Source organism: Buteo buteo, chromosome 10, assembly GCF_964188355.1.
Source record: "Buteo buteo chromosome 10, bButBut1.hap1.1, whole genome shotgun sequence".
In the NCBI taxonomy this organism is placed as follows: Eukaryota; Metazoa; Chordata; class Aves; order Accipitriformes; family Accipitridae; genus Buteo; species Buteo buteo.
In genome coordinates this window covers 33,536,387-33,560,227 of record NC_134180.1, presented here as the reverse complement: position 1 = coordinate 33,560,227, position 23,841 = coordinate 33,536,387, and the positions used below count along the sequence as shown (strand labels likewise).

Genomic DNA, 23,841 nt, shown 5'->3' with positions numbered 1-23,841 from the left:
AGCTTGCCATCCCTGGGATCTTGTGCAGCGTGTAGGGCCACCCAGGTACAGCAGCAGTGCAAAGAGACTCTTGCGCTCCTTTTGGGTGATTCCTGGTTTACAGGCCCCATCTGTAGGTATTTGCATGGGTTTGACAATGTCTGCTGGTCCAGCCCTCCGCCCAGCCCCTTGCCCCAGGCTGGACCGCCACCTGCCTGTCCTGGTGAATAGGCGTTCTCTGCCGGAGCAGGTCCCAGGCAGGCATGGTGCTGTCATCTGCCTTCTGTCTGCCAGGCCTCGGGCACCCTGCAGCCCTCTCTGCCTGCAGGAAGGGCTGTTATCCTGGCACAGATGGGCAGATGATTTGCCACAGGCTCCAGGATGTCGCAGAGTTGGGTGCAGAGCACAGTCACACTCTGTTCTCCATTAAAGCCCAGCTCTGGACTGGGGGCAGGGCTGATGCCAAAAGCTGACCCATCTCCCTCCTTGGTGCGTAACACACCTCAGACATCAGCCCATATACTGCAGTTTTTTGGCAGGGGCTGGATGGGTCTTGAAAAGGCTGGAATTTCCCAAATGACTCAATGCTTGAAGAGCTGTCAGCCCCAGAGCATCCCATTGCCCTCTCCGTCTGACACCATCTTCTTGCAGCATTTCCTTGATGAAATGGGCCATCTTTCTCCAGTGCCGAGGGATATTTTGAAATCGTCCTGTCCTGGGAAGAGCTGCTCAGAAGGACAGCCAGACCTAAAAGAGCAGCCAAGGGCCTCTGCAGTGCATTCCGAGCAGGAATGGGACTCGAGTGCCCTGGGGGTGCATGTTGCTCCCTCGCCATCTGTTACTGCCCGTCCCCTGCTCCCAGGTGGGAGCCCCTGTGTTGGAGTGTCTCTGACCTAGGCTGGGAAGGTTGGGCTTCTGCTTCCCTGTGGGTACCCCAAGCCTGCAAGTGAGGAAAGCAGAGACAGTTGGATGGTCTCCATCTCCAGGGGCACAATTTCCCTCCTGCACATCTCAGCTGGCCGTCGAGTTGGTGCTGGTATCACTAACTCAGGGGTTTAAGAGCCAACATGGTTTTGTCACCATGACTGGCAACGTGAGGCTCCTGCTCCCCTTCCTTAGGCTTCCTTCTCCGCCAAGTTTTCCAGGCTTTTAGGTATCCCCACAAAAGCAGGTACCCCAAACTGGCTGCAGGGGGCCCTGGGGAAATATGGCACTGCTTCTGATCATAACCAGGCATTTTAAGAAGAACCAGATGATAAAACCAGGAGTTGTGCTGGGTGCTCTGACATGAAAGGAGCAGGGAGGGAGGGGGAATTTTGTCTTTTTTTTTTTTTTTTTCTTTCTGAGGCTTGTGCTTTTCCTTACAAGTTTATAAATCACTTCACGGATCATTCTCCTCCTTTCAAGTAGGTCTGAGATTGATCCCCATGCCCATGTGTTGAGCACACAGCCTCAGGAGCCCCCACACGTGCATGGCAGCAGGAAGCTTTCAAAGGTGGTGCTGCGGGCAGCTGCCTGCAGGCAGCCCCTGCATCGCCTCGCCAGCGCCTCGGGGAGAGGGGGTGAAGTCGGGGCTGGGCTGGGGTCTGATGTTTCCTCCTCCCATTTGCCCTTCAGGTTGCCCGTCCTGGAGACCACAGCACCGTCCGGTGATGTGACTCACCCCCACCACCTCGTCTCGGTGGTCCCCAGCAGATACCCACGCTGGTTCACCCTGGGGCACCTGGAGTCGCAGCAGTGCGAGCTGGCCTCCACCATGCTCACGGCAGCCAAAGGTTGGTGGGGGGGACGAAGGGTGATGGGACAATGCTGCACAAGAGTATTGAAGGGATTGTCCTGGAGAAAAGAGGGGGCTCCTGCTTCTGCTCCCTCGAGCACTGGCAGAGACTGGCTAGGTGCCCCACTGGCAGCCCGCCATGGGCAGGGCACGGTGAGCTGGCCTTGGAGCAGCCCACCAGAGTCCAGGATCTTTGGGGCTCTTGTCCCAAAGGGCCTCAAGGCTCGTGATCCAGCAGGAGGTGCAGGCAACCCTGCAGGGATGCCAACCACAGTGCTGCGGATCCTGGGCAGGGCCCCTGGGTGATGCTGGACCATACCTGCCCTGCAGCATGATCAGCTGCCAGGACAGCTAGCCCTGCCAGACGTGTCATGGGTTCATGCCATGGTTTAGTTTGAAGCTGCTTATCCTTTTACCTCTGCTTTGTCTCTCCCTGCCCTGTGGTAATGATCTTGCACAGGCTGTAGAGGAGAAGACCTCCCTGTGCACCAAACCACATGTGGCTTTCAGCAGGGCTGGAGACGGGGATGGCTGGGTCAGGGTCCCAGCCTTGGGGGGCTCATAAAACACCTCCTTGCTGGTCTCTCGGGCCTCCTCAGTTCCTACCGAGGCACAATGATGAAGGCAAGCACGGCCCTTTCATTAAACATCACTCTATCCAGAAACCAACCCCACCGGGACAGTGAGTGCCTTGTGCCCTGTGATGGCTGGTGAGCTGAGCAGTTAGTGCTGCTCGCTGCTGTCCCGCATGGTCTGCAACAGCCTCCAGTCCCCAGTGCTGCCAGCCTGATGGGGAAGGTGCCGCTTCCCTAGTGAGGTGCAATGTAAAGGAGCCATCAGAAAGCTCTAGCCTTGCTGCCTCGGCAGCCTCTGCTCTCCTTCCAGCCCTCCTCTTGGCTACTTTTCCGGGGCTAATGGTGTCCTGCCCCTGCCTAGCAGTGCCCTGATGGAGAGCTGGTACCTTAGTTTCTTCTTGTTAGGTAGCTTATCAGTTTCTTCTCCCTTCCAGCCCTTAACAGGAATAAGATTTTTATGCCAGGGGTTTCGGGCTGTTGGATTACATATGTTTTTCCCACTGTCCCTTTCCCTGGGTGTTCCCTGCCGCAGCATGTCCTGATGCGATCCTGCGTCCTCGCAGCCTCTCTCGCCCACGCCCCTGTGAGCCATTTTAGGGAGGCTTGGATTTTGGTGGCGGTGCAAGCGGCTGCTGTGGGTGGCAGGCGATATCTTTAGCTATTAGTCATCCGAGATGTCTCTGTGGGCCCAGGTGCAGTGCTAGGTTTTTCATACTGCTGTGCGTTACTTGGTTTTCTTTGCATGAGGTTCATCTGCTCAGTTTATGACTATGGGAGTAGAAATGGGAACCCGGAACAAAGCAGAGGGACCTGATGTGGCACATTGGCATCTCTGGCCTACGCTCACGCCAAAGGTCCCTCTCCTCACCCTGTGTCCCACAGGGGCTGACAGAGGCATTTCCCAAGCCAGATCAGATGCAGGATCATGATACTAATATGCCTTGGTGGGTCCCTCTTCCAATATCCTGCCCCATCTCCTAATGCCATCACGTATCCTTCTAGCATCCTTGGCCTCCTGTGGCAGGAGACCCACAGCATCACTGGGTTTTGTGCCAGGAGCCCCCTTCCTTGGGGGTGTCTCGGCCATGAGAGCTGTGTGCCTGATCTGGCACATCGGGGACCAAGCTGCAGTGAGTCTGCGTGACCCTGGCCCAGCCTTTGCTAGCCTTGCAGAGGGATGGGACTTGCTGGGCAAGACAGTATGTGTGCAGCAAACAGCTTTTCTTCTTCTTTTTAATATTCCTAAATGAAGACTGACCTTTCTGCAGCCACTCAGCACTGGGCATCTCCCCAAACCCCTCCTTTGTTGGGAAGAGTCTGCTTTACAGCTGTCAAACTTGAGCCCAGGATAGAACATCCAGGTGCCTGGAGATGTCTGCTAAAGTTCCAGGACGTGTCTGGGATTGCTCAGGGTTGTTTGTCCTCTCCGTGAGAGGATGATATTGAATGAGAATGGGTGCTGTAGGATGTGTCAACCCCTGGGGAGGATGCCCCATTTTGCTGTTGGACTGCAGGGCCTGATCCAGCCTCCCTGTGCGTCCCTCCATGTGCATGTCCAGAGGGGCTGACCATGTTGAAGTGGCTGTTCACCACCCGGTGCAGGCAGGAGATGGGGCTTGAGGGCAAGGTGGGGGGAAGCTGAGCCATCTGACCATTCTCGCCTGCACCCAGGGGACATGCTGCGCCTACGCACGGTGCTGGAGGCCATCCAGAAGAACATCCACTCCTCCTCCTTGATTTTCAAGCTGGCCCAGGATGCGTTCAAGATCGCCACGCCAGCTGACAGCAACTCGGACACGACACTGCTCAATGTGGCGCTGGAGCTGGGGCTCCAGGTATGGGATGGCGCTGGGGGTGCCAGTGGCCCTTCTGCCCCACGCGCTGCGGCAGCAGCACTGGTGATGGTCTTCCACCAAGCAGGTGGTCTCCTGGGGAAGGAGTAAACTCATCCCTGCGTGGCCCTGAGCAGGGGAGCTCAGCCCTGGGAGGTCCCTGTGCCCGCTGCGGTTTGGGTGGAGGTGAGGCAGCACCGGGAAGCCGGTAGCCAGCTGGGCCAGAGGGATTTTTGGGAAGCACCACTGTGTTGGGTGGCCTCGTTGGAGCCCTGTGGGGCAGCCGGTCACCCTGAGTTTGTCTCGCAGGTGATGCGCATGACCCTGTCGACCCTCAACTGGCGGCGGCGGGAGATGGTGAGGTGGCTGGTGACGTGTGCTACCGAAGTGGGTGAGTGGCTCGCCGCACCGGGGGGTTCTGGCCCGCATGTGGTAGGAGCAGGGTGGGCACGGAGATCTTAGGGTCATTCATAGCCCTGGGCAATTGAGCTCTCCTGGGTCTCCCACTTCTATCTGGGTAACTGGATGCACCTCAGAGCACTGGGTGGCAGGGCTGGGGTCACAGCGGTGGTCGGGTTTGGGACTGGGACAGGTCCCCTGTACCTGGGCCAGGCCAGCAGTGTTTGCTGTGCCCTGCAGCATGGCAGCGTGCCTGTCCCCCTCTGCCCTGTCCCTAGTGGGGCAGAGGCAGCAGCTCGGCGCTGCCGTGGGCTGGCTTTGCACTGGCTCCAGGCACCTGGGGATTCGGAGCAGCCCCGTGATCCGAGCCAGGCTCCAGGGCTGTGCCATGACCCTGGTGTTTTCTTGCAGGGGTGAGGGCCCTGGTGAGCATCCTGCAGAGCTGGTACTCACTGTTCACTCCCACGGAAGCCACCAGCATTGTGGCGGCCACGGTGATGTCCCACAACACCATCCTGCGCCTGAGCCTGGACTACCCGCAGCGGGAGGAGCTGGCCAGCTGCGCCCGCACCCTGGCCCTGCAGTGCGCCATGAAGGACCCGCAGAACTGCGCCCTGTCCGCCCTGACCCTCTGCGAGAAGGACCACATCGCCTTCGAGACCGCCTACCAGATCGTCATCGACGCTGCTTCCACCGGCATGACCTACACCCAGCTCTTCACCATCGCCCGCTACATGGAGCACCGGGGCTACCCGCTCCGGGCCTTCAAACTGGCCTCGTTGGCCATGACGCATCTCAACCTGGCCTACAACCAGGACACGCACCCGGCCATCAACGACGTGCTCTGGGCCTGCGCCTTGAGCCACTCTCTGGGCAAAAACGAGCTGGCGGCCATCATCCCACTGGTGGTGAAGAGCGTGCACTGTGCCACAGTGCTCTCGGACATCCTTCGCCGCTGCACCATGACGGCCCCAGGGCTGGCCGGCATCCCCGGCCGCAGGAACTCGGGGAAGCTGATGTCCACCGACAAAGCCCCCCTGCGACAGCTGCTGGACGCGACGATAAGCGCCTACATCAACACCACCCACTCCCGGCTCACCCACATCAGCCCACGGCACTACGGGGAGTTCATCGAGTTCCTCAGCAAGGCCAGGGAGACCTTCCTCCTGGCCCAGGACGGGCACATACAGTTTGCCCAGTTCATTGACAATCTCAAACAAATCTACAAAGGCAAGAAAAAACTGATGCTGCTGGTGCGGGAACGGTTTGGGTGAGCCCTGGCCCCCGCCACGCTCACTGGCAGGGTCTGGCCGCAGCACGGGGACTCGGGAGAGAAGGAAGGAAAGTGGAGATCACCTTCCCCCCATCGGCAGAGGCTGCTCTGTTCTGGTCTTCTGTTTCTTTTTTTGTTTGTTTTCTTTCTTTCTTTTTTTTTTTGTTTGTTTTTTTTTTTTTTAATTTTTTTCTTTCTTGGATTTAACCATTTCACACGCTGAGAGGATCCAGAGATTCCTTGGGCACAAACCAAAAGGCAACCATGGGGAAAAAGGATGGTTCGCTCAGCCCCCTGCCCTCCCTTGCCAATACCAAAAGCTAACCTGGAAATCTAATACCTCTTTCCTGAAGGAAGCGGTCGCTGGAGGGATCTGAAGGTTGCAAAGTGCAAAAATCTTTAAAATTACGTGGGGAATTTAAAAAAAAAAAAAAAAAGGAAGAAGAAAGAGCGAGCAAAGAAACGTGCGACACTAGAACCTCATGCGTCACCAAAAGCGATGGCTTTGCAGAGAGCTTCTCCCGCCCGCCCGAGACATGCAAACTCCTCTATTTGTGAAGATACTTCAATAAAAACAAGTTAAAGTAACTGTTCTCAGGGATTGCTTACTAAAAGTAACACAAAAAAAAAAGCATTTATGATACTGTAAATACTATAGTATATGTGTCAATTATTAAATTGTAAAGTTATAATTATTTATAATTCTGTCTTTTATTTGGGGGATACTTGAAATTGTGGGCTGGGGCGATTATTTTTATTATTGCTATTATTATTATTATTATTATTATAACTATTATTTAAAAAAACCACACAAAACAAAACCACATACAAAAAGAGGAGGAGGCACGCGAACATTTCTCAGGTTCCCACGGCATCGTCGGCAGCGAGAAGGGTGTGGGGGGAGGCGAACGTCCGCTCGACTCGCAGCCCTGGGACGGACAGACGGATGGAAGGAGGAGTGGCAGCTCAGCGCTTGAGGACAGCAAAGGAAGGGACTCGGGGCAACGCTCGCTCGGACACACGTGGATGCTGGCGATGGAGGACACGAGCCCATCGCCTCGTACGCAGCTGTCTCCCGGCAGGCGCAGGGGTGCGAGGCGCCTGGGCAGGCGTGCGGGCACCAGGGCTGCCCGGCTTCTGGGGAGGGGGGGGGGCAGGTGCAGTCGTGCCGCCTCCCTGCACCGTTCTGCTTCCCGGCTCTGTGGTGCAGCCAACGCTCAGACCTTCCCGGCTTCGCCCCGCGGCAGGGGCAGACTCTCCAGCCCTGGGCCAGCAGCTCTTCGGTTTTTGGTTCATTTCTTTGCCAGCGGGTCGGGAGGGCTGGGGGGGGCCAGGGCCGGTGGCTGGACGGTGACTTGTAGTTAGAGAACGTGGGCTAGTTATCTGCTGTCTGGTTTGACTTTTCATTTTTTGGCAAGTGACTTGTGTCCGCGCTCCGGCCAGGAAACCAATTGTACTCGGTCTGTTGCCACCGAAATAGTGGTCTTCAACCAGTCTGTTTCTCTCTTTTTTTCCTTCCCTTTTTATTTTTTTTTTTTTTGCGTGTGTGTATGTGTGTGTGCGACCTCTTCATCTGATGTTTAATAATAAAAGGGATGAACGTTACTACCTGTATCGCTACTGCCTTTCTCTGAAGTTGGAGGGGTCACCACGCTTGCTGGGCAGCCCGGTGTGGCAGGCAACGCAAGCAGAGCAGAGCCCCAGGGAGGAGGTGGCATCGCAGCCCCCTATGGTCCCAGCTCCTGTGCCCCAAGGAGGGGGACGGAGCAGTGGCAAGGCACCCTGGCTGCTTCGGAGTGCAATTCCCTGCCACGCTGTGTCAGGAGGTTGGTGGCACTACCCTGTCTGTGCTGGCTAGAGCAGTGTTGGCGCCCATGTCTTGATCCATCCTACAGCCAGCCTGGACCACAGTGAGTGTGCTGCAGGGTGGGATGGCACAGAGTCATAACCCAGGGTCCCCAGGTGCTGCCAGAATCCTGGGCTGCTTTCTGCGGGGTTTGCTGAGCCCAGGCAGACTTGGCCCCGAGGATCAGAGGAGGTGGGGAAGTGTGTGTGTGTGTGGAAAAGATCTCCAGGACCAGTGAGATGGTCCCAAAGAGGCTCTGGGAGCTGGTGGAGGGTGATGGCGGTGCTAGGGCCCTGGTGTCTCTGTCACCAACCCAACCAGTGTGGCAGGGTGCTAGTGTCTGGAGGGCTCCTGCCACATGGCCAGCTGTTCCCCAGGTGAGTCCTGCTAGGTTTCCCACCCACTCAGGGATGCCCTGGGTTGATGTTGTGATGCCTACTCCCACCTGAGCATGACTGTGGCATGGCTCACACTGAGCCTGTGGCAGTGGTGGGCTGTGAGCCCCCAGCTCCCAGGCTGTGACCCTGCCAGCCTTAGGCAGCCCATCTCCCCTAGCAGGCCTGAGCACATCTGTAGTGCCAGGAGATGCTTATTGTGCTCCGGGCTCGCATCCTCTCTTGCAAGCCCTTGGCACAACACTGTGCAGCCTGGCAGGGAGAAGCATACCCCCCACACACTTTGCTGGCATCCCCCGTTTCTCCATCATTTTGACCTGCAGGATGGGACTCAGGGGGTCCCCGTGACCTCACATGCCCCACTGCCAAGCTGCCATCAGTGCCCGTCTCCTCCAGGGCCATCCAGTTCCCCATGTCCCCCCCCAGCTAGAGCCACAAGGCTGCTGTGGAGAAGGTGCTGGTTTAATGCTGCAGCCCAGCCTGGAGCGAGCCCTGTGACAACACGCTACTTGGGGTGACTGTGCCCAAACCAAAGTCCTGTCCCCAAGCCCCCAGGCTCAGCTGTGTTTGTTAATGTGGCGGGAATGAGCATGCACAGCCTCCACGAAGGCACCCACGTGCTCGGGGTTCATGTCAGGGTAGAGGCCGTGGCCCAGGTTGGCAATGTAGCGTTGGGTCCCGAAACCCTCCAGCATCTTCTTCACCAGCTCGCCAATCTTCTCCTGTAGGCATGGTGGGAAACCATGTGTCAGCCCTATCCAGCCCACGGTACTCCACCCCCACCAGTCCCCAGCCAGCCTGGGGGACTGCTAGGACATAAGCCAGCACTGCAGGTGGGGAAACTGAGGCAGGTGGCCTTTAACACAGGCTGGAACTAGCCCCCATTGCTGACAATGGCCATGGCTCACCTTGGGTGCGTAGAGAGCGCAGGGATCCAGGTTCCCTTGCAGGGTGACATCTTTCCCTGTCTGTGCACTGCAGCAGGGAGGAAGCAGGTGAGTTGTTGCATGTGGTGCAGAGGCTGGGGGTAGCCACGTTGCTGCAGCCCCCGCTGCAGGGTACACAAGACCCCTCACTGCAGCTCCTGGTTGCTGTGAGCTCCACGTAGCCTGGGGGCCCAACTATCCCCACCTCTGGAGCAGAAATCTCCAGGCCTGGGATGGCTCACGGCAGAGGAAGAGGTCAGTGTACCCAGCCCAGGGTGCTGCCCAGGCACCTGAGCCCTCTGCCAGACTCTTACCGAGCTTCCTGGGGCCGGATGGTCCAGTCAAGACCAACCACCTCGTAACCGGCACGGGCCAGGTCGCGCAGCGCGTAGTGCGCGTCCTTCGCAAAGATGATCTGGGGAGGGAGGAGATGGGCAGTAACTCTGCTATGGGTCAGGCCCCTCTCCACCGGCTAGACTGGGGGAGGCAGGTACCAGGGGTTGCACCCCTCTCCAGCAGCCCCCAGATGCCAGGGCCAATCCAGGCAGCCTCGACTCACCATGGGCACCAGGGGCAGCGCCTCCTCCTTCAGCTTGCTCTTGACAGCCTGGGAGATGTCTCGGATGTAAGGCAGGGCGAAGTCCTGAAACTGCTCCGGGCCCAGGTGCCCCGCATGGGACTCAAACAGCTGGAGCGCCTGCCGGGGACAAAGGGCTCGCGAGCCACACCTCAGTCCCTCCTCCTCCTCCCAGAAGCTGGACCCTCTCTGCTCCCTGTCCCCCGTCCCTGCCTTCCTGCCTGGCCCTGTCCCCATGCCCCAGGACACACCTGCGCTCCAGCAGCCACTTGCCCCACCAGGTAGTCAGTGACGACATCGGCCAGCAGCCGCAACAGTCTGTGGCTTGCCTCGGGGTGACGGTAGAGCCAGCTCTTGGCCTTGGCCATTGTAGTGGAGCCGCCACCTTCAATCATGTAGGACATGAGTGTCCACTGCGGGAAGGAGAGGAGTGGAGTGAGGAGGGTGATGGTGACAGAAGACAATGCTAGGGGCCGGTCACAGTGCTGAAGGTAGGACCTGTGAGCACCCCAGAGTGTGGGGCACAGCTGCTCCTGCATTTAACGTCCCCCACTTATGCACCCCTATAGCACCCACAGCTCTGGGGGTGTCATGGCCAGTGTCACCCCAGAAGAGAGAGCAGAGAAGCCCAGCTGGGAGGCCCACATGGAGGGGCCACATCACTTACAGGCGCCCCGGAAAAGCCGATGAGGGGCACCCTGCCCTCCAGGCTATGTCGTGTCAGTGTGATGGCCTGGAAGACGTAACCCAGCTCTGCGGTCACATCCACCTTCTGTCGCAGTTTCAGCAGATCCTCCACCTCCTTCAGGGGCTCTGTGAAAGTGGGTCCTTTACCCGGGACCATGACAACCTCCATGCCCAGTGCCTGGGGATGGGGGAGAATGGAAGAAGCAGGAATGGGGTGGCCCTGAACCCAGCCCTGTTCCCAGTTGCTGCTCCCTCCCACCAGCCATAGATCTCACCTGGGGCACCACCAAGATGTCGGAGAAGATGATGGCAGCATCCAGGGGAAATCGTCTGAGCGGCTGCGAAGGGGAAGAGGCAGCGTCAGTGAGGGGCTTGGGACTTCCTCCCCATGGAGGACCTGGACAAGCACATGGGGCAGTGGGGTCCCCAAGGGCTCCACAATTTACTGGGACAACCCCGCGTGGCCAGACCCAAGGTTTCTCGCCATTCCCATCTGGGCGGGGAGAGGCGGGACACAGACCTGCTGGGGGATGCTCACCTGCAGTGTCAGCTCACAGCAGAGTTTGGGGCTCCGGCAAGTGGCAAAGAAATCCTGTGCCGCCCGGGTCTCCCGGAACTCTGCAAGGGACCGGCATGTGTGTTACGGGGTGCGTGCTGGGCCCCCCTTGCCATGTTCCCCCCGCACACCTCTGCCTGCTCACCGGGCAGGTAGCGCCCTGCCTGCCGCATGCACCACACCGGGGTATGCTCCGTCTCCTCCCCACGCGCCGCTCGCAGAAACGTGTCGTTCTTCAGCTTGGGGAAGCCCTTGGGGCTGTGGATGAAAGAGCAGATAAGGTTTGTCACCCACGAGGGCTCCAGGTGCCCCGCCGGATCCCTGCAGCTGGGGGCAGGGGGTGTCAGGGCCAGCGGCTTGTCCCCACTCCCCAGCCAGTGACCGCAGGAAGAGGCTTGCGCCCAGCTGTGACAAACGTGACGAATGCTCCCCATCACGGTCCAGGGCCTCTTCCTGCTCAGCATCGTGGGGCCCTCCCCGGGGAGAGGCGATGCCTGGCCCAGGGCCCCGCGAGATTAAGTTATCGGGGCCAGCAGTTACTCCCGCCTGGAGAGACTTGGGGCCAGCAGGGTGTGGGGGCAGGCAGTCCTGCCACCGGCGTCCCTGGCCCCTATCTGTGCCGTGCAGCCCCCAGAGGCCCAGGCGCCCGCCGAGGTGGCAACCACATGTCCCAACGTCCCCCCCGCAGCGTCACCGCCGAGGGGCTGCTGGAGCCCGGCCTGCCCCAGTGACGGGGACCCCGGGGAACCGTGGGGAACGGCCAGCACCGTCCTGCTGTGATGGGCGGGGGTCACGGGGACAAAGTCCCCAAAAACTCCGGTGTGGGACCAGTGACTTCACTGCCACACCAGTGGCCCTGCTGATCCATCCCAGTGCAGGGTCCGTATTCCCAGTGCCTCCAGTGCGGGGTCAGCCCCCCCCAGCGCCTCACCAGTGACTCCAGTGCAGGACCCTGGTACCAGCACCGTATCCCCAGGGCCACACCAGTGCCTCACCACTGATGTCCCCGGGGCCGCACCAGTGACCCCAGTACAGGACCCCAGCGCCAGAGCACTGTCTCCAGGGCCGCACCAGTGACCCCAGTACGGGACCCCAGCGCCAGATCGCCGTTCCCAGAGCCACACCAGTGTCCCCCGTGCAGGCCCCGGTTACTCACAGGAGCCGCTCGCCGCCCTCCATCCTGCTGCGCCGCTCCCCGGCCCCTCCGTTGCCTCCCGACGCGGCCCGCTCCGCTCCGGCCGGCCCCGTCCCGCCCCCGTCCCGCCCCGCCCCGCCGGCGCCGCCATCTTGCCGTAGTCCCGCCTCTCCGTACGCCGCCATCTTGCCCCGCTCCTCGCTCTCCCGTACTCGGTACGGGCGCCGCCATCTTGCCCTACGTCCGCCCCACCGGGCGCCGCCATCTTGCCTTGTCGGCGGGCGGGGTTTGCCGTAAACCCGCGAGTAGCGACCCCGCCGGTGCGGGGCCCGGTCGCTGCCCGCCGTGCACGGTACCCGGTGCGCGATGCGTGCGGGCGGGGAGGCGCCGCACCAGGTGCTGGGCCGGCTGCGGTTCCTGCTGCAGTGCAGCGAGTGCTTCCGCCGCGCCCGGGCGCTGCCCGCCGCGCTCTGCTACGTGCCGCGGGAGGTGCAGTACAAGATCTGCAAGGACCCCTCCGCCGCCGCCGCCGCCGCCGCCGCCCGCAGCCTGCTCAGCGTCTGGGACAGCCCGGGGCCGGCGCGGGGCGGCAAGCGGGCGGCGCGGGCCACCATCGAGGTGCGGAAGGGCGGCTGCCTCCGCGCCACCGGCGAGGAGTACTGCAACGGCGCCGGGCTCTGGGTCAAGCTCAGCAAGGTAACGGCGGCGGGGCGGCTGGGAGGCCGCCGCGGCCTGCGCTGCCGGTGGCGGGGCCTGTCCGTCCCCTGACGGGAGCCGCCTGTCCCCCGCAGGAGCAGCTGGAGGAGTACCGGAGCGGCTGCGAGCTGGAGGAGGGCTGGGTGCTGGTGTGCAAGCACGCCGACGGCGGGGACCGGCTGGTGCCGGTGGAGTCCACGGAGCGGATCCAGCGGCAGCAGCAGCTCTTCGGGGTGGACTACAAACCCGTCATCAGGTGCCGGGCCACCGCTCTCTGCCTCTCGGTCACCATCCCTCGCTTCCCCGGCTGCCCCTTGTACGGCAGAGAGCAGGGAGGTTCTCACCCCCCATCCCCCAGGCCCAGCTGCGTGGGGTTTCGGTGTGCTGCCCCTCAGCTGCCCGGGACTGAGGAGCCCCGGCCCGCTTGGCCGCTTTTTCCACAGAAGTGAGGCAATAGGGATGCCAGATGTGGCGTTAACTGGGTTCAGCTCGGTCCCTGTCCTTGTCACCCGTCCTGCGGGGTGTGGGCTGGAAGAAGTAGAGATGGGTGGAAAGGAAAGGACGGCAGATGAGGCTGGAGGTGATGGAAACTGGAGTGCGGTGGGGCTTTAAACCCAAGTCTTCCTCTTCCAGCTACTCCTCGACCACCAGCTCCTTCTTTCCCCTGCGTTTTTCTCACTCCCCCCTTCTCTGGGTTGTTTCAGATGGGAGCAGGTGGTGGATCTGACGTACTCCCTGCGCCTCGGAGCGAAGCCCAAGCCCATGGAGCAGGATGAGGCCGCAGTAGAGAAGCTTCGGTATGAGCTGTTTCCCAGCTTCTGCTGTGGTTGAGTGCAAGCCACTGTCTCTCCCTGGGTGCTCAGACAGCCATCTCCTGCAAATGGAGGGGAGAGGGGGTTAGACAGGCAGCGGGGAACAGCTCTGCTCGGCACAGTCTTGTCCTAGATAAGCCTGCACAAAGCAGAAAATGGGGCAACACCAAGGCAAGCAGGCCATGTACCTGTCCTCCCTGACCCGTTTGCCTGGCTGTCCCTTGTTCTCCAGACCCATTAATCCCTTTTCCCTCATAGGTTTGTGCCCCCAACATGGACTTATGAATGTGATGAAGACCTGGTGCATTTCCTCTATGATCACATTGGGAAGGAGGATGAGAACTTGGGCAGCGTCAAGCAGTATGTGGACAGCATCGATGTGTCATCCTACACGGTGGGTTAAAGGGACAAGGTTGCATCAGCCTGACTGCCATGGGGCTGGGGAGTGTGGATAGTGCTTGGTGTGGTGCTCTGGGCTGCGTTTGAGGATGTGGGAAGGAAGCCTGGGGAGCGTCATGCAGCATATTGTGTAATGTGGCCCCTGGAGGGCCTGTGGTTTGAGAAGCAAATGCTAATATTAGCTGCTAAGCTGACTTTAGGGAGGCATTGATATTCTGTGCTGAGTGTGACCCCAGAGCACCTTGGAGGGTCAGCCCCAGTGTCCTGTGCGGTCTGTACTCCCTGTGTCTACCCACAGCCCAGCAAAGGGAACAGCCCCGTTTGACGCCCTCTGGCTCTAAGATCTGTGATGACAGTAACCATTAAGGGGAAGTTAATCCTACTCCCATCTGATCTTCCTTTCATTCACTGCCCTCTTCCAGGAGGACTTCAATGTGTCATGCTTGACCGACAGCCATGCCGACACATACTGGGAGAGTGACGGGTCCCAGGGCCAGCACTGGGTGCGGCTCAACATGAAGAAAGGCACCATTGTCAAGTGAGGCACCTCTCCCCTGCGCGCTGGCTCGTGGCTGGGGCGAACCCTGCAGCCCCCGCTCTCTGCATGAGTACGTCATGGCCCAAATTTGCCCTGCGCTCCCTGCCCCTCTTCCCTTGCTCTGGCTCTGGGCTTGAAGGGGTCTTAGCAATGTCACAGGTACCTGGGGATCCCAGCACTAGCTGCGTGTGCTTGATAACAAGTGTGACCCAGCAATGAGGGGGAGCGGCAATGGGTGTTCAGGTGCAGTTACCTTCTCCTCATTTCTTGCTTCCCTTTGCAGGAAGCTCCTGCTGACAGTGGATACCACCGATGAGAACTTCATGCCCAAGCGGGTCGCCGTGTATGGGGGCGAGGGGGACAATCTGAAGAAACTGAACGACGTTGGCATTGATGAGTGAGTGGATGGAGGTGGAGAGGGTAGCATAGCCCTTGCAGGGGCTGGAGGTGCTGGACACCCTGAACCTAAGCAGTCATGCCAGTACCAGCCTAGCTTAAGAGGCCCAGGGCCTTGGGACAGGCGTTTTCCATCTCTGAGCTGTGGGTTCATTCTGCCTACAATAGCAGACGGTACAATCATCACGGCTCTTCTGATCCGATTGTGGGACCCACTGGGATCAGTAGGTTCCAGCAGGCACCAGCAGGTTCAGGCATTCAGTACAGGCCATGTTGTAGGCAACTGGGTCTGGGTTCCTGCTGCAGGCTCCCATTTCAAAAGATGCAAACCCTCCTCCCTTACAAGCAGCTGAGTGGATTTGGGCAGGATGGGCGAAGGAACAGCTCTGCAGCCCTTGTCTGTGCTGTGTTTGCAGGAGCTACATTGGGGATGTGTGCGTCCTTGAGGACATGACAACACACCTGCCTGTCATCGAGATCCGGATCGTGGAGTGCAGAGGTAGGGGTGGGTGTTATGGCCACATCCATAATGCGCCTGTTAGATACTGTACATTAAGAGTTTGTTCCTGTGGCTTGTACTTCTTGGCCCTGTGGGCTGTTTCAGACAAGATGCAGAAGAACCATGGGAAACTCAAGGGGGACCTTGAGGTTTGCAAGCTCTCAGCTTTTATTCTGTCTTTCTCTGCCTTCAATTTTTTTTTTTTTTTTTTTTACTTCTGTAAATGCCTTGCTGCTTCTTCACAGAGGTATTTCAGGCTCTCAGTGCCCAGCCTCAGAGCTGGTGGAGGTGGTCACATTCCTGGTGCTTTTGCTGATAGAATTCCCATGCTGGAAGGCTTGCTTTCTCATGGTTTTAGCATATCATCCATGGTCTTCCTTGGCAGATGATGGGATTGATGTTCGCCTCCGAGGCATCAAAATCAAATCCTCCAGACAGAGGGACTTGGGCCTCAGTGCTGACATGTTCCAGCTGCCCAATTTAGTGCGCTACCCTCGCCTAGAAGGGACAGACCCTGACCTGCTGTACCGACGGGCGGTGCTTATTCAAAGGTACTGCATGGAGAGGGGCAGACGAGTGGGGTGGCATTGCCTGCAGGGGTTGGTGCCATCTCCAGCACGACTATGGCTGGAAGCTGTAAAGCTGTGTGACTCCCCTTGGGACAGGCGTCCTGGACCCTGGAGAAAACAGCAGGGTCATTTGGGAACAAAGTGGGCTCCCTGGGGTAACTCCTCTACACTTCCAGAGGAATTTTGCAGCTCAGGTTCACAGTGTCTTGTGTGTCAAAAGTGCAGCATATCTCTGCGGTGTGGGGGGCAGGTGCATGCAGAGTCTCTGCAGTGCCTAGGGAGTGGGAATTTAGTACCAAAGGCTCTGTGATATAAAATATCATGCTGGGTTGGGTTTGGATCAGTTGTAACTTTTCTGCTTGTGTCTGGTTTGGAATAGGCTTGTGCAGATCCTTGTCGCTCCTGTGTCACAATACCTTCTTCTTTGGGATTTAGGTTCATCAAGCTCCTGGACAGTGTGCTGCATCACTTGGTGCCAGCCTGGGACCACACTGTTGGCACGTTCAGCAAACTCAAGGTGAGCGATTCCCTCTGTGTCTTGTAGGGCCTCAGTCTGGCAGGATGATTGCGCTTGGGCTGTGGCAAGGGACGCAGTCACTGCTTGTTGCCGTTAAAGCAGCTCAAGGGAAATACCTGGCTGAGCTCATTTCATTAAAGCTGTGAAAGATGATGCTGTTTAGAGGCTAGTTTCCTGCTAAAACACTGATGTGGAAACATGTAGCTATGGGTTAACAAGTAGAATCATACCAGAGCACTTCATCCTCAAAAGGACTTGGACCATAGCAGCACTGGGCATGTGAGCTGGACACACATCCCCTCCAAGATCTCAGCCCAGGACACTCTGTTCCTGCACTTGCTGCCAGCGGCTTTGAGCTGGCTGTGTCCAAACAGCAAGGCTTTTACCAGTAACTTCTCTCTGGCTTTAATAAGCTTTTGATTTCCATCTTTCTCATAAGACTGAGTTCGTCCCTCCAGTTGTCTGTTTTCCTTACATCCTCTCTCAGAATACATGTGCTGGACATTGCTGGGGTAGCCCCATTCTGTGTGTTTGCAGGCCTGATGTCGGAAAGCACTGTGATTCCTGTGCCAGCTCAACATAGGACCCAAAGCATTTGAGGATTCTTGTTTGTTTAGAGGAGCTTGCTTTGATTACAAATAGGAGGGATAGTAAGACCAGTGTTCTGGTGAGAGTGAGGGAGAGTCCAAGCAACACTAGAGTACGAGCATCAGATGATGACTGGTGGAGAGAGGACGGGGCTTGGTATTTCCCTTAAGCTAGAAAGCAAAACCTTTCAGAGGCAGAGCTGGAGCAAATATTGTCAAGGAGAATGTGTGTGTGGAAGACAGTGGCCCTGGGAAGGGGAGAGACCTGGCAGTGCAGTGGCTTCAGTAGGAAGTAGGTGACGTGTTTTGGACACTGGGCACTTCTGACATTGTGGACATACCTGTTGGCAGCATATCAAGCAGTTCTTGCTGCTGTCCAAGAGGCGCACAGCTCTCATTACCCAGTGTCTGAAGGACTCTGAGACCAGCAAGCCCAATTTCATGCCGCGGCTCTATATTAACCGACGCCTGGCTATGGAGCACCGAGACAACCCTGCCCTGGACCCGAGCTGCAAGAATGCTGTCTTCACCCAGGTACTGTCCCTCCTGGAAGGGTCCCTGCTGCTCTGAGGAGAGTGGGGCATCCCAAAACCAAAATGAGCCACACAGAGGTGGGTGGAAGGGATAACTTGGAGCTGGAGGTACCTGGAGTCCTCAAGGCCTCTTCACATGACTCATAGGCTCTAAAATTACGTGTGCTGATGATCCCATTTCCAGGAATAACATCTGTGAGGGATTTGGGATCTCTGAGTTGAAGTCTTATCTCTATCCTGGATGCTCTCTGTGGCATGTTGCTAATGCAGAGCATAACAATCTCATTGCACTAAAAGGGCAGCAAAGAATTCTTGTGTGACAACAATGATGCAGCTGCATACATTCCTGTATCGTGGTTTTACAGCAGTGCTGATCTTCCTATCGTCATTCTCCTCCCACCTCCAAAAGATCTGTTGCTCTATGTGTGCACAAACAGCCCAGACTGCTGTGAGGTTTAATATGTGTTCAATGTACCTCCGAGGCCAGGAAGCTCCATACAGTGGTTAGCGCTGTAATTTATGTTCCCTTTCCAAAAATGAAGGGCTCCTAGACCATTTAGAGATCAGCTTTGGGGCAAACCAGATTTCTCCCAATTTCCTGCCTTCACCTGGCATCGGTTCCCCTGAAGAGGGGATACCAGCTGTGATCTTCTCTGCTTGTTGCAGGTGTATGAAGGCCTGAAACCCTCAGACAAGTTTGAAAAGCCTCTAGATTACAGGTAAGTGGTGTCTGGGGAAGGAAAGGGATCATGCAATGCTGGGAGCTATGTCCTCTGTCACAGCAGGGTGTTTGGGAAGCCTGTGTGTGTCCTGTGCTCTGGAGAGGGTTGCTAGGGCAGGAGCCAGCTCAGCCATGGGATCAGGGCCTGTTCCCAAAGGTGTCACCTCGCTACTGAGGATGCAGCTGTCTCTGGAGGATTGAGATCTTGTCCTGTCCTGAGCCCAGGCTGGTCCACCCTAGTCGCCTGGTGTCCCTGCTGTGCCTGCTGCCTCCCCAGCATCTCCTTGGCTTTGAGCAGCACCTCAGGCAATGCCTGGTTCTCCGCAGGTGGCCGTTGCGTTATGACCAGTGGTGGGAGTGCAAATTCATCGCAGAGGGCATCATTGACCAAGGTAGGGGCTGTGTGAGGCAAGGGCAACTCTGGAGCAGAGTCGGGGGTTGATGGGGTGACTTTGTTGCTGTAGGGGCTGTCGTTTGCTCCCAGTGTTACTGCCTGTGGAGGAGAGAAGGGAGGTAGGTTGCCTTGTCCTGCCACTCCTGTCCATGTCCCAGATAAGGAGTGCTGCTTGCTGGGATGGGGACCAGACCTCCATTAGTTACTAACAGCTGCTTTGACAGTGCCAATGCTCCCTCTGGCTGTTCTCCGCAGGCCAGGCAGGGATGTTATTTCTCCTGTCTCGTTTCCTCTGGTGCTGTAAGGCTCTGACGGGAGCTTTCTGCTCAACCCTGGGCCAGGTTGGACCAGAATTCCTCATCTTTGCTCCAAAACTCTGAGGGCCAGCACATAGGGAGTTCACATCACTAAAAATGCCCTTCTTTTGGGGTTGCAGGTGGTGGTTTTCGGGACAGCCTGGCAGACATGTCAGAGGAGCTGTGTCCCAGCTCAGCAGACACCCCCGTGCCTCTGCCCTTCTTTGTGCGCACATCCAACCAGGTGGGTCAGGGTATTTGAGGTGGATATTTCTGTACCTGGCAAGGCAGTGCTGTCTCTGTCCCCCTGCATGCCAGGGACGTACCTACTTTCATTGGTCCAAAGCTTCTCCTTGTGAAGGGTTGGGTAGATTGCTTTGTGGCATCTCATTTTAGGATATGCTGGCAAGTGCCTGGATACTTGTGTCTCACTAGGAATATTGCCAAGGAGGATGGGGGGTTTAGCCTACTTCTGAAGTGCCCAGAGGCACAGCAGGAACTGAGTTTGTGGTGCTTCGTGCTGTGCTGAGATTATGACTCGGAGTTTTGCCTCTCGCTGCTGTAGGGTAATGGCACTGGAGAAGCCCGGGACATGTATGTCCCCAACCCCTCCTGTAAAGACTTCCCAAAGTACGAGTGGATTGGGCAGATCATGGGAGCAGCTCTGAGGGGCAAGGAGTTTCTGGTAAGCTTTCAGCCCTGTCCCTGCGTGGAGGTTTGCCACAAAGGGAGTCGTTAGCCCCCTTCTGCAGCCTGTCCAACAGGAGTATGGGAGGGCTCTGTGATCACACACTGGGACAAAAGGTGTTTGGCAGGATTTGGGACCAACAGGTTAGGAGGGCTCACAGCCTGAGTTTTGGGAGATGCTGCTGGGAGCTTGGGAGAGGGTGTCTGGTCTCTGCTCAGCTACGATGAGCTCTGCATGTGGACAGGGGGAGTGCAGAAACTCCTTTGTGTCTGCACTGTTGACCTCTATCTCCATCTTTGGGGATGTCTCCATTCACACAGACTCAGCAAAATCCCTGTTCTCCTTCAGGTCCTGGCTCTTCCTGGCTTCGTATGGAAACAATTAACAGGGGAGGAGGTCAGCTGGAGCAAAGACTTCCCTGCCGTGGACTCTGTGCTGGTGAGAGGAACTGGGAGGCTGTGCCTATCCTATTCCTTGTGGCACTCAGCAAGGTGGTGATTTGTGTCCCTGTCCTCATGCTGTGCTTGCTTCTTCCTGTGATGTGTCAAAGAAACATGCATAAAAAGGGCACGCATAGCATTTAATGCATCCTATAGCTAATACAGAGATGTAGCCATGCTGACTACTGCTTCAAGCATGCAATGCCCCAGGGTCTGCTAAACAGGTCTAGGGCAGCATATCCCATGCTGTGCTGCTGTTGCAGTCACTCCAGCCCTTGTCTGGGAAGGGAGGAGATGGGGACTTCGGGACATCACTGCCCACTGGACATCTCTCTAACAAGCACTGATCTGGGGCCTGGGCAGGTGAAGCTCCTGGAGGTGATGGAAGTCATGGACAAAGACACCTTTGAGTTCAAATTTGGGAATGAGCTGACCTACACGACAGTCCTGAGTGACCAGCGCATGGTGGAGCTGATCCCCAATGGCAGCAGCACCGTGGTGCGCTATGAGGACCGCAAGGAGTTTATCCGCCTGGTGCAGAAGGCTCGACTGGAGGAGAGCAAGGAGCAGGTAACACTGTCCCATAGCATCAGTGGTCGTTGAATTCCCAGAGATGTATCCCCCAGTCTGTTTCTGGTAAAATGCATTGTGGTTAGTGTCCCTGTGCTCATTAGTGCAATAGCAGGCAGTCCTTTTTGGTGAGATCCTGGAGTCCATGGAGTTGTTGAGAAGCAAAGTGCCTTGTAGTAGCATGGGAGGCACGGGGTTTTATTACCAGCTCTGACACGGGCTTCCTGAATGAACTGAGATGCATCTCTGTGCGATCCTGTTCCTTTCTTCAGGTTCCTTGGAGCATTTGCTGATCAGTCACATGGCTTGCATCAAGTCAACTCCCTAGGCTCAACCACAAGCCAGAGAAATGGGCAAGTCAGGCTGCTTACCTGCCCTGTCTCCTTTTCAGATCATGGCCATGCAGGCTGGGCTCCTGAAGGTGGTGCCTCAAGCTGTTCTTGACCTCCTCACCTGGCAGGAGCTGGAAAAAAAAGTCTGTGGAGACCCCGAAGTCACAGTTGATGCCCTGAAGAAGCTCAGTAAGTGAAGGGCTCTGCTGAAAACTCTTTCCCTGAAAACAAGACTGTCTTCTCTCCATGCTGGGACAAGGAGAGGTGTGGGAGGCCAGTATTAGCCTTTATTACAGTGAGAATGTGGGCCTGTATACTTGTCTTTAGCTGGGTGCCGATGGGGGCAGGGGTGTCTCTTGTCTCCATGCTGGGCCTCAGAGTAAAGGCTGGGACATCCCTAGGCTGCCAGTATCTGAGCCTCTGTAGAGCTGAGATGTGTATCTGGATGTGCTTTCTGGGAGGGGCCTGACTGCATGTGTCCCTTGAACCTTGGGTCTACATGCTCGCACCCTGAAGGCACCTAGAGGTTTCTTCCTGCACTGGCAGAGGACCCCTGGGTGACCATAGGAGGCCCTGCTCTAATTTATCTAGGAGGAGCTTGGATCTTTAATAAACTCCTTTTCTGTATCCTTTCTGCCAGCCCGGTTTGAGGACTTTGAGCCATTGGACACCCGTGTTCAGTACTTCTGGGAAGCACTCAACAACTTCACCAATGGTGAGTGATTTGCTCTGTCCCTGCATATCTTGTACCATGACAGCCCCTGCATGCTGGCTGGGAACTGGGAGAGTGAAACCACCCTCAGTGCTGCCTGGGGAACAGATGGGAACCAAGAAGAGCAAGCAGCTGGGCTGAAGGAACTGCTTGTTAGTGCTGGGGATACGTGGAAGTGGCTGTACTCCATCTCGCTTCCCTCTAGGGTCTGCTGATGTCTTTGCTTTTGCTTCACAGAGGATCGCAGCCGCTTCCTCAGATTTGTCACTGGCAGAAGCCGCCTTCCAGCACGGATCTACATCTATCCAGATAAGATGGGGTGAGTCCGTTCTTCTGTAGACTGCAAGGCTGACAGATCCCACACCAAAGGGGTGTGTGGTCTCGTCTCCCCTGCCTCGCTGGCCTGCTGGTTCTGACCAGTTTGTCACCTTCTCCCCAAGCTCTGAGACAACAGATGCTTTGCCGGAGTCATCCACCTGCTCCAGCACCCTCTTCTTGCCCAACTATGCCACGTAAGTTTTGGTGCTTCCCTACATCTGGGGGGCTGTCTGGGCTTTCTTCTTAACCTTGGTGCTGACCCATAGGGCCCCATCGCTTTGCCACACTTATGTCCCCCTGCCTGTGCCATGTGGCTGCTGTGATTCTCTTTGTGAGCGGCTGGTGAACCATAGCTTCCATCTCAGAAAGTGTCTTGTCCTATCAGCTGGCAAATGCAGCAATGGCAACTCCTCCTTTTGTTTTGTTTTGTTTTTTCCTCCCACCTCCTGCCATCCCTAGAGCCAAGGTATGTGAAGAGAAGTTGCGCTATGCTGCCTATAACTGCGTGGCCATTGACACAGATATGAGTCCGTGGGAAGAGTGATGTTGCAGCCTGACCAAGCAGCATGGACAATCGTTCGACAAAACCGTGCAGTGGGAAGAGCTCCCTTGTCCCCCCAGGATGTGTATATATAATAAACATATAGGTGTGATGCCTGGCTCCCAGCAGTGGTAACCAACACCTCTTTGGACACGGAGGTTTAGGTCTTCAGCAGGGCGGGAGCTAGCTTGGAGTGTAAATGTGATTGCAATAATGAAACCCTGGCTCAGCCCTCGTGCATCAGAAATGTCCAGTAGGCTTTTGTAATGAGTTTCTTCTCCACATGTCCCTGTTGCAGCTCTGCAACTCTCGCTCCTCTCAGGCTATGCTCTGCTCCAAACAGAAGTGGGGTAGGGCTGCAAAGCTGCACAGCAGGTTACAGCACAGGACAGAGAACTGTGAGCTGCTGCTGAGACTATGGGGATGCTCAGAGATGCTCACTGCATCCTAGCCTGAGTGTCCTGACCACATTCCCTTGCCTTGTTCCTGCTCTCATCTGAGGTCAGTGGAAATGAGATCATTCATCTAGGCTTAAGAAGAAATGGGGCAGGCTGGTGGCAGGTGCTGTAGGGGTGCCTCTGGCCACCAGGTGTCACGACAGACCTGCACAGAAGGACCGCAGGTGCTGTCAGGAAAGGGCTCCCATGCTTTTACATCGCACAAAATCCCAGTTCCTGTGACCACCCGTGGTTCCCTGCACGCCTTGCACAGCAGCGACCGCTGGGGGAGCTGCTTCCCTACAGGAGGTGGGAACTGTCTGCTTCCCTCCTGCTCTGTAACCTTCAGTTCTGCATCCGGCATGCTGGTGGCCTAGCAGCTGTTCTCCCAGGCTCTTTCAGCCGTGGTTTTCCCCTAAAAGCCAGTGTTACAACTAATCTGTTCTAGTTCTCATGGAGATGTGCAGGCAGGGCCAAGCTCTTCTCCCAGGCAGCAGAGGTTAGAGCAGTAGCAGGCATGACAGCGCTGGACTCTGGTTCCTTCTGCTCTGGGGAGGTAGGTGGACACTTCAGGTGGACAGGGAAAGCCTTTGCCCCAGGGGAGTGGAGAGACTGTGGGTACAAAGGGTTGGAGCTCCTTGAGCAGATGGACATGCAGTGCATGAGTGAGGAGCAGGCAATGAAAGCTTTACATCTTCAAGACCACTGGAAATGTTCCTTGATCTTCTTAGCCCTGGGCAAGGCTAGTCATTGCCTAGCACTGTAAGCTACCAGATGTTGGTCCACTTTTATACCCCCAGCTCCATCCTCAGCCTGTGTGGTCTGTTGGACCACCAGTACTAAGAGCCCCTGAGTCACTGGGGCTTCACTGGGGTGGGGCTAATGCTGT

At 57.0% G+C, this 23,841-nt stretch overlaps 3 protein-coding genes across 3 annotated transcripts in view; 2 read left to right on the top strand and 1 right to left on the bottom strand.

Annotated features, from left to right (window-relative positions):
• The window catches only part of ZSWIM5 (zinc finger SWIM-type containing 5), a 102,914-nt gene extending 96,389 nt beyond the window's left edge, over positions 1-6,525 (top strand). The window contains exons 11-14 of the mRNA XM_075039307.1: positions 1,597-1,754; positions 4,003-4,166; positions 4,473-4,554; positions 4,974-6,525. Coding sequence (XP_074895408.1) covers positions 1,597-1,754; positions 4,003-4,166; positions 4,473-4,554; positions 4,974-5,836 — 1,267 coding nt within the window. The 3' untranslated portion in view covers positions 5,837-6,525. The remainder of the gene's footprint in view (positions 1-1,596; positions 1,755-4,002; positions 4,167-4,472; positions 4,555-4,973) is intronic.
• Positions 6,526-6,576: 51 nt separating this feature from the next.
• On the bottom strand, positions 6,577-12,203 carry UROD (uroporphyrinogen decarboxylase). Its single transcript, XM_075039310.1, is given in 11 exon segments — positions 6,577-8,798; positions 8,985-9,051; positions 9,317-9,417; positions 9,562-9,699; positions 9,831-9,992; positions 10,247-10,444; positions 10,542-10,604; positions 10,805-10,884; positions 10,968-11,080; positions 11,979-12,092; positions 12,094-12,203. Coding segments are annotated over 11 exon segments (1,296 nt in total). The 5' UTR covers positions 12,189-12,203; the 3' UTR covers positions 6,577-8,633.
• A 37-nt stretch (positions 12,204-12,240) lies between these two features.
• On the top strand, positions 12,241-22,635 carry LOC142036160 (E3 ubiquitin-protein ligase HECTD3-like). The gene is made up of 21 exons (XM_075039309.1): positions 12,241-12,653; positions 12,749-12,909; positions 13,358-13,450; positions 13,724-13,859; positions 14,287-14,402; positions 14,686-14,799; positions 15,215-15,297; positions 15,683-15,848; positions 16,302-16,383; positions 17,322-17,504; positions 18,170-18,222; positions 18,552-18,616; positions 19,055-19,158; positions 19,480-19,599; positions 19,951-20,040; positions 20,406-20,612; positions 21,004-21,133; positions 21,585-21,659; positions 21,894-21,975; positions 22,097-22,168; positions 22,434-22,635. The coding sequence occupies exons 1-21, from the start codon at positions 12,324-12,326 to the stop codon at positions 22,516-22,518; spliced, it is 2,547 nt and encodes an 848-aa protein (XP_074895410.1). The 5' UTR covers positions 12,241-12,323; the 3' UTR covers positions 22,519-22,635.
• The last annotated feature ends 1,206 nt before the right edge of the window (positions 22,636-23,841 follow it).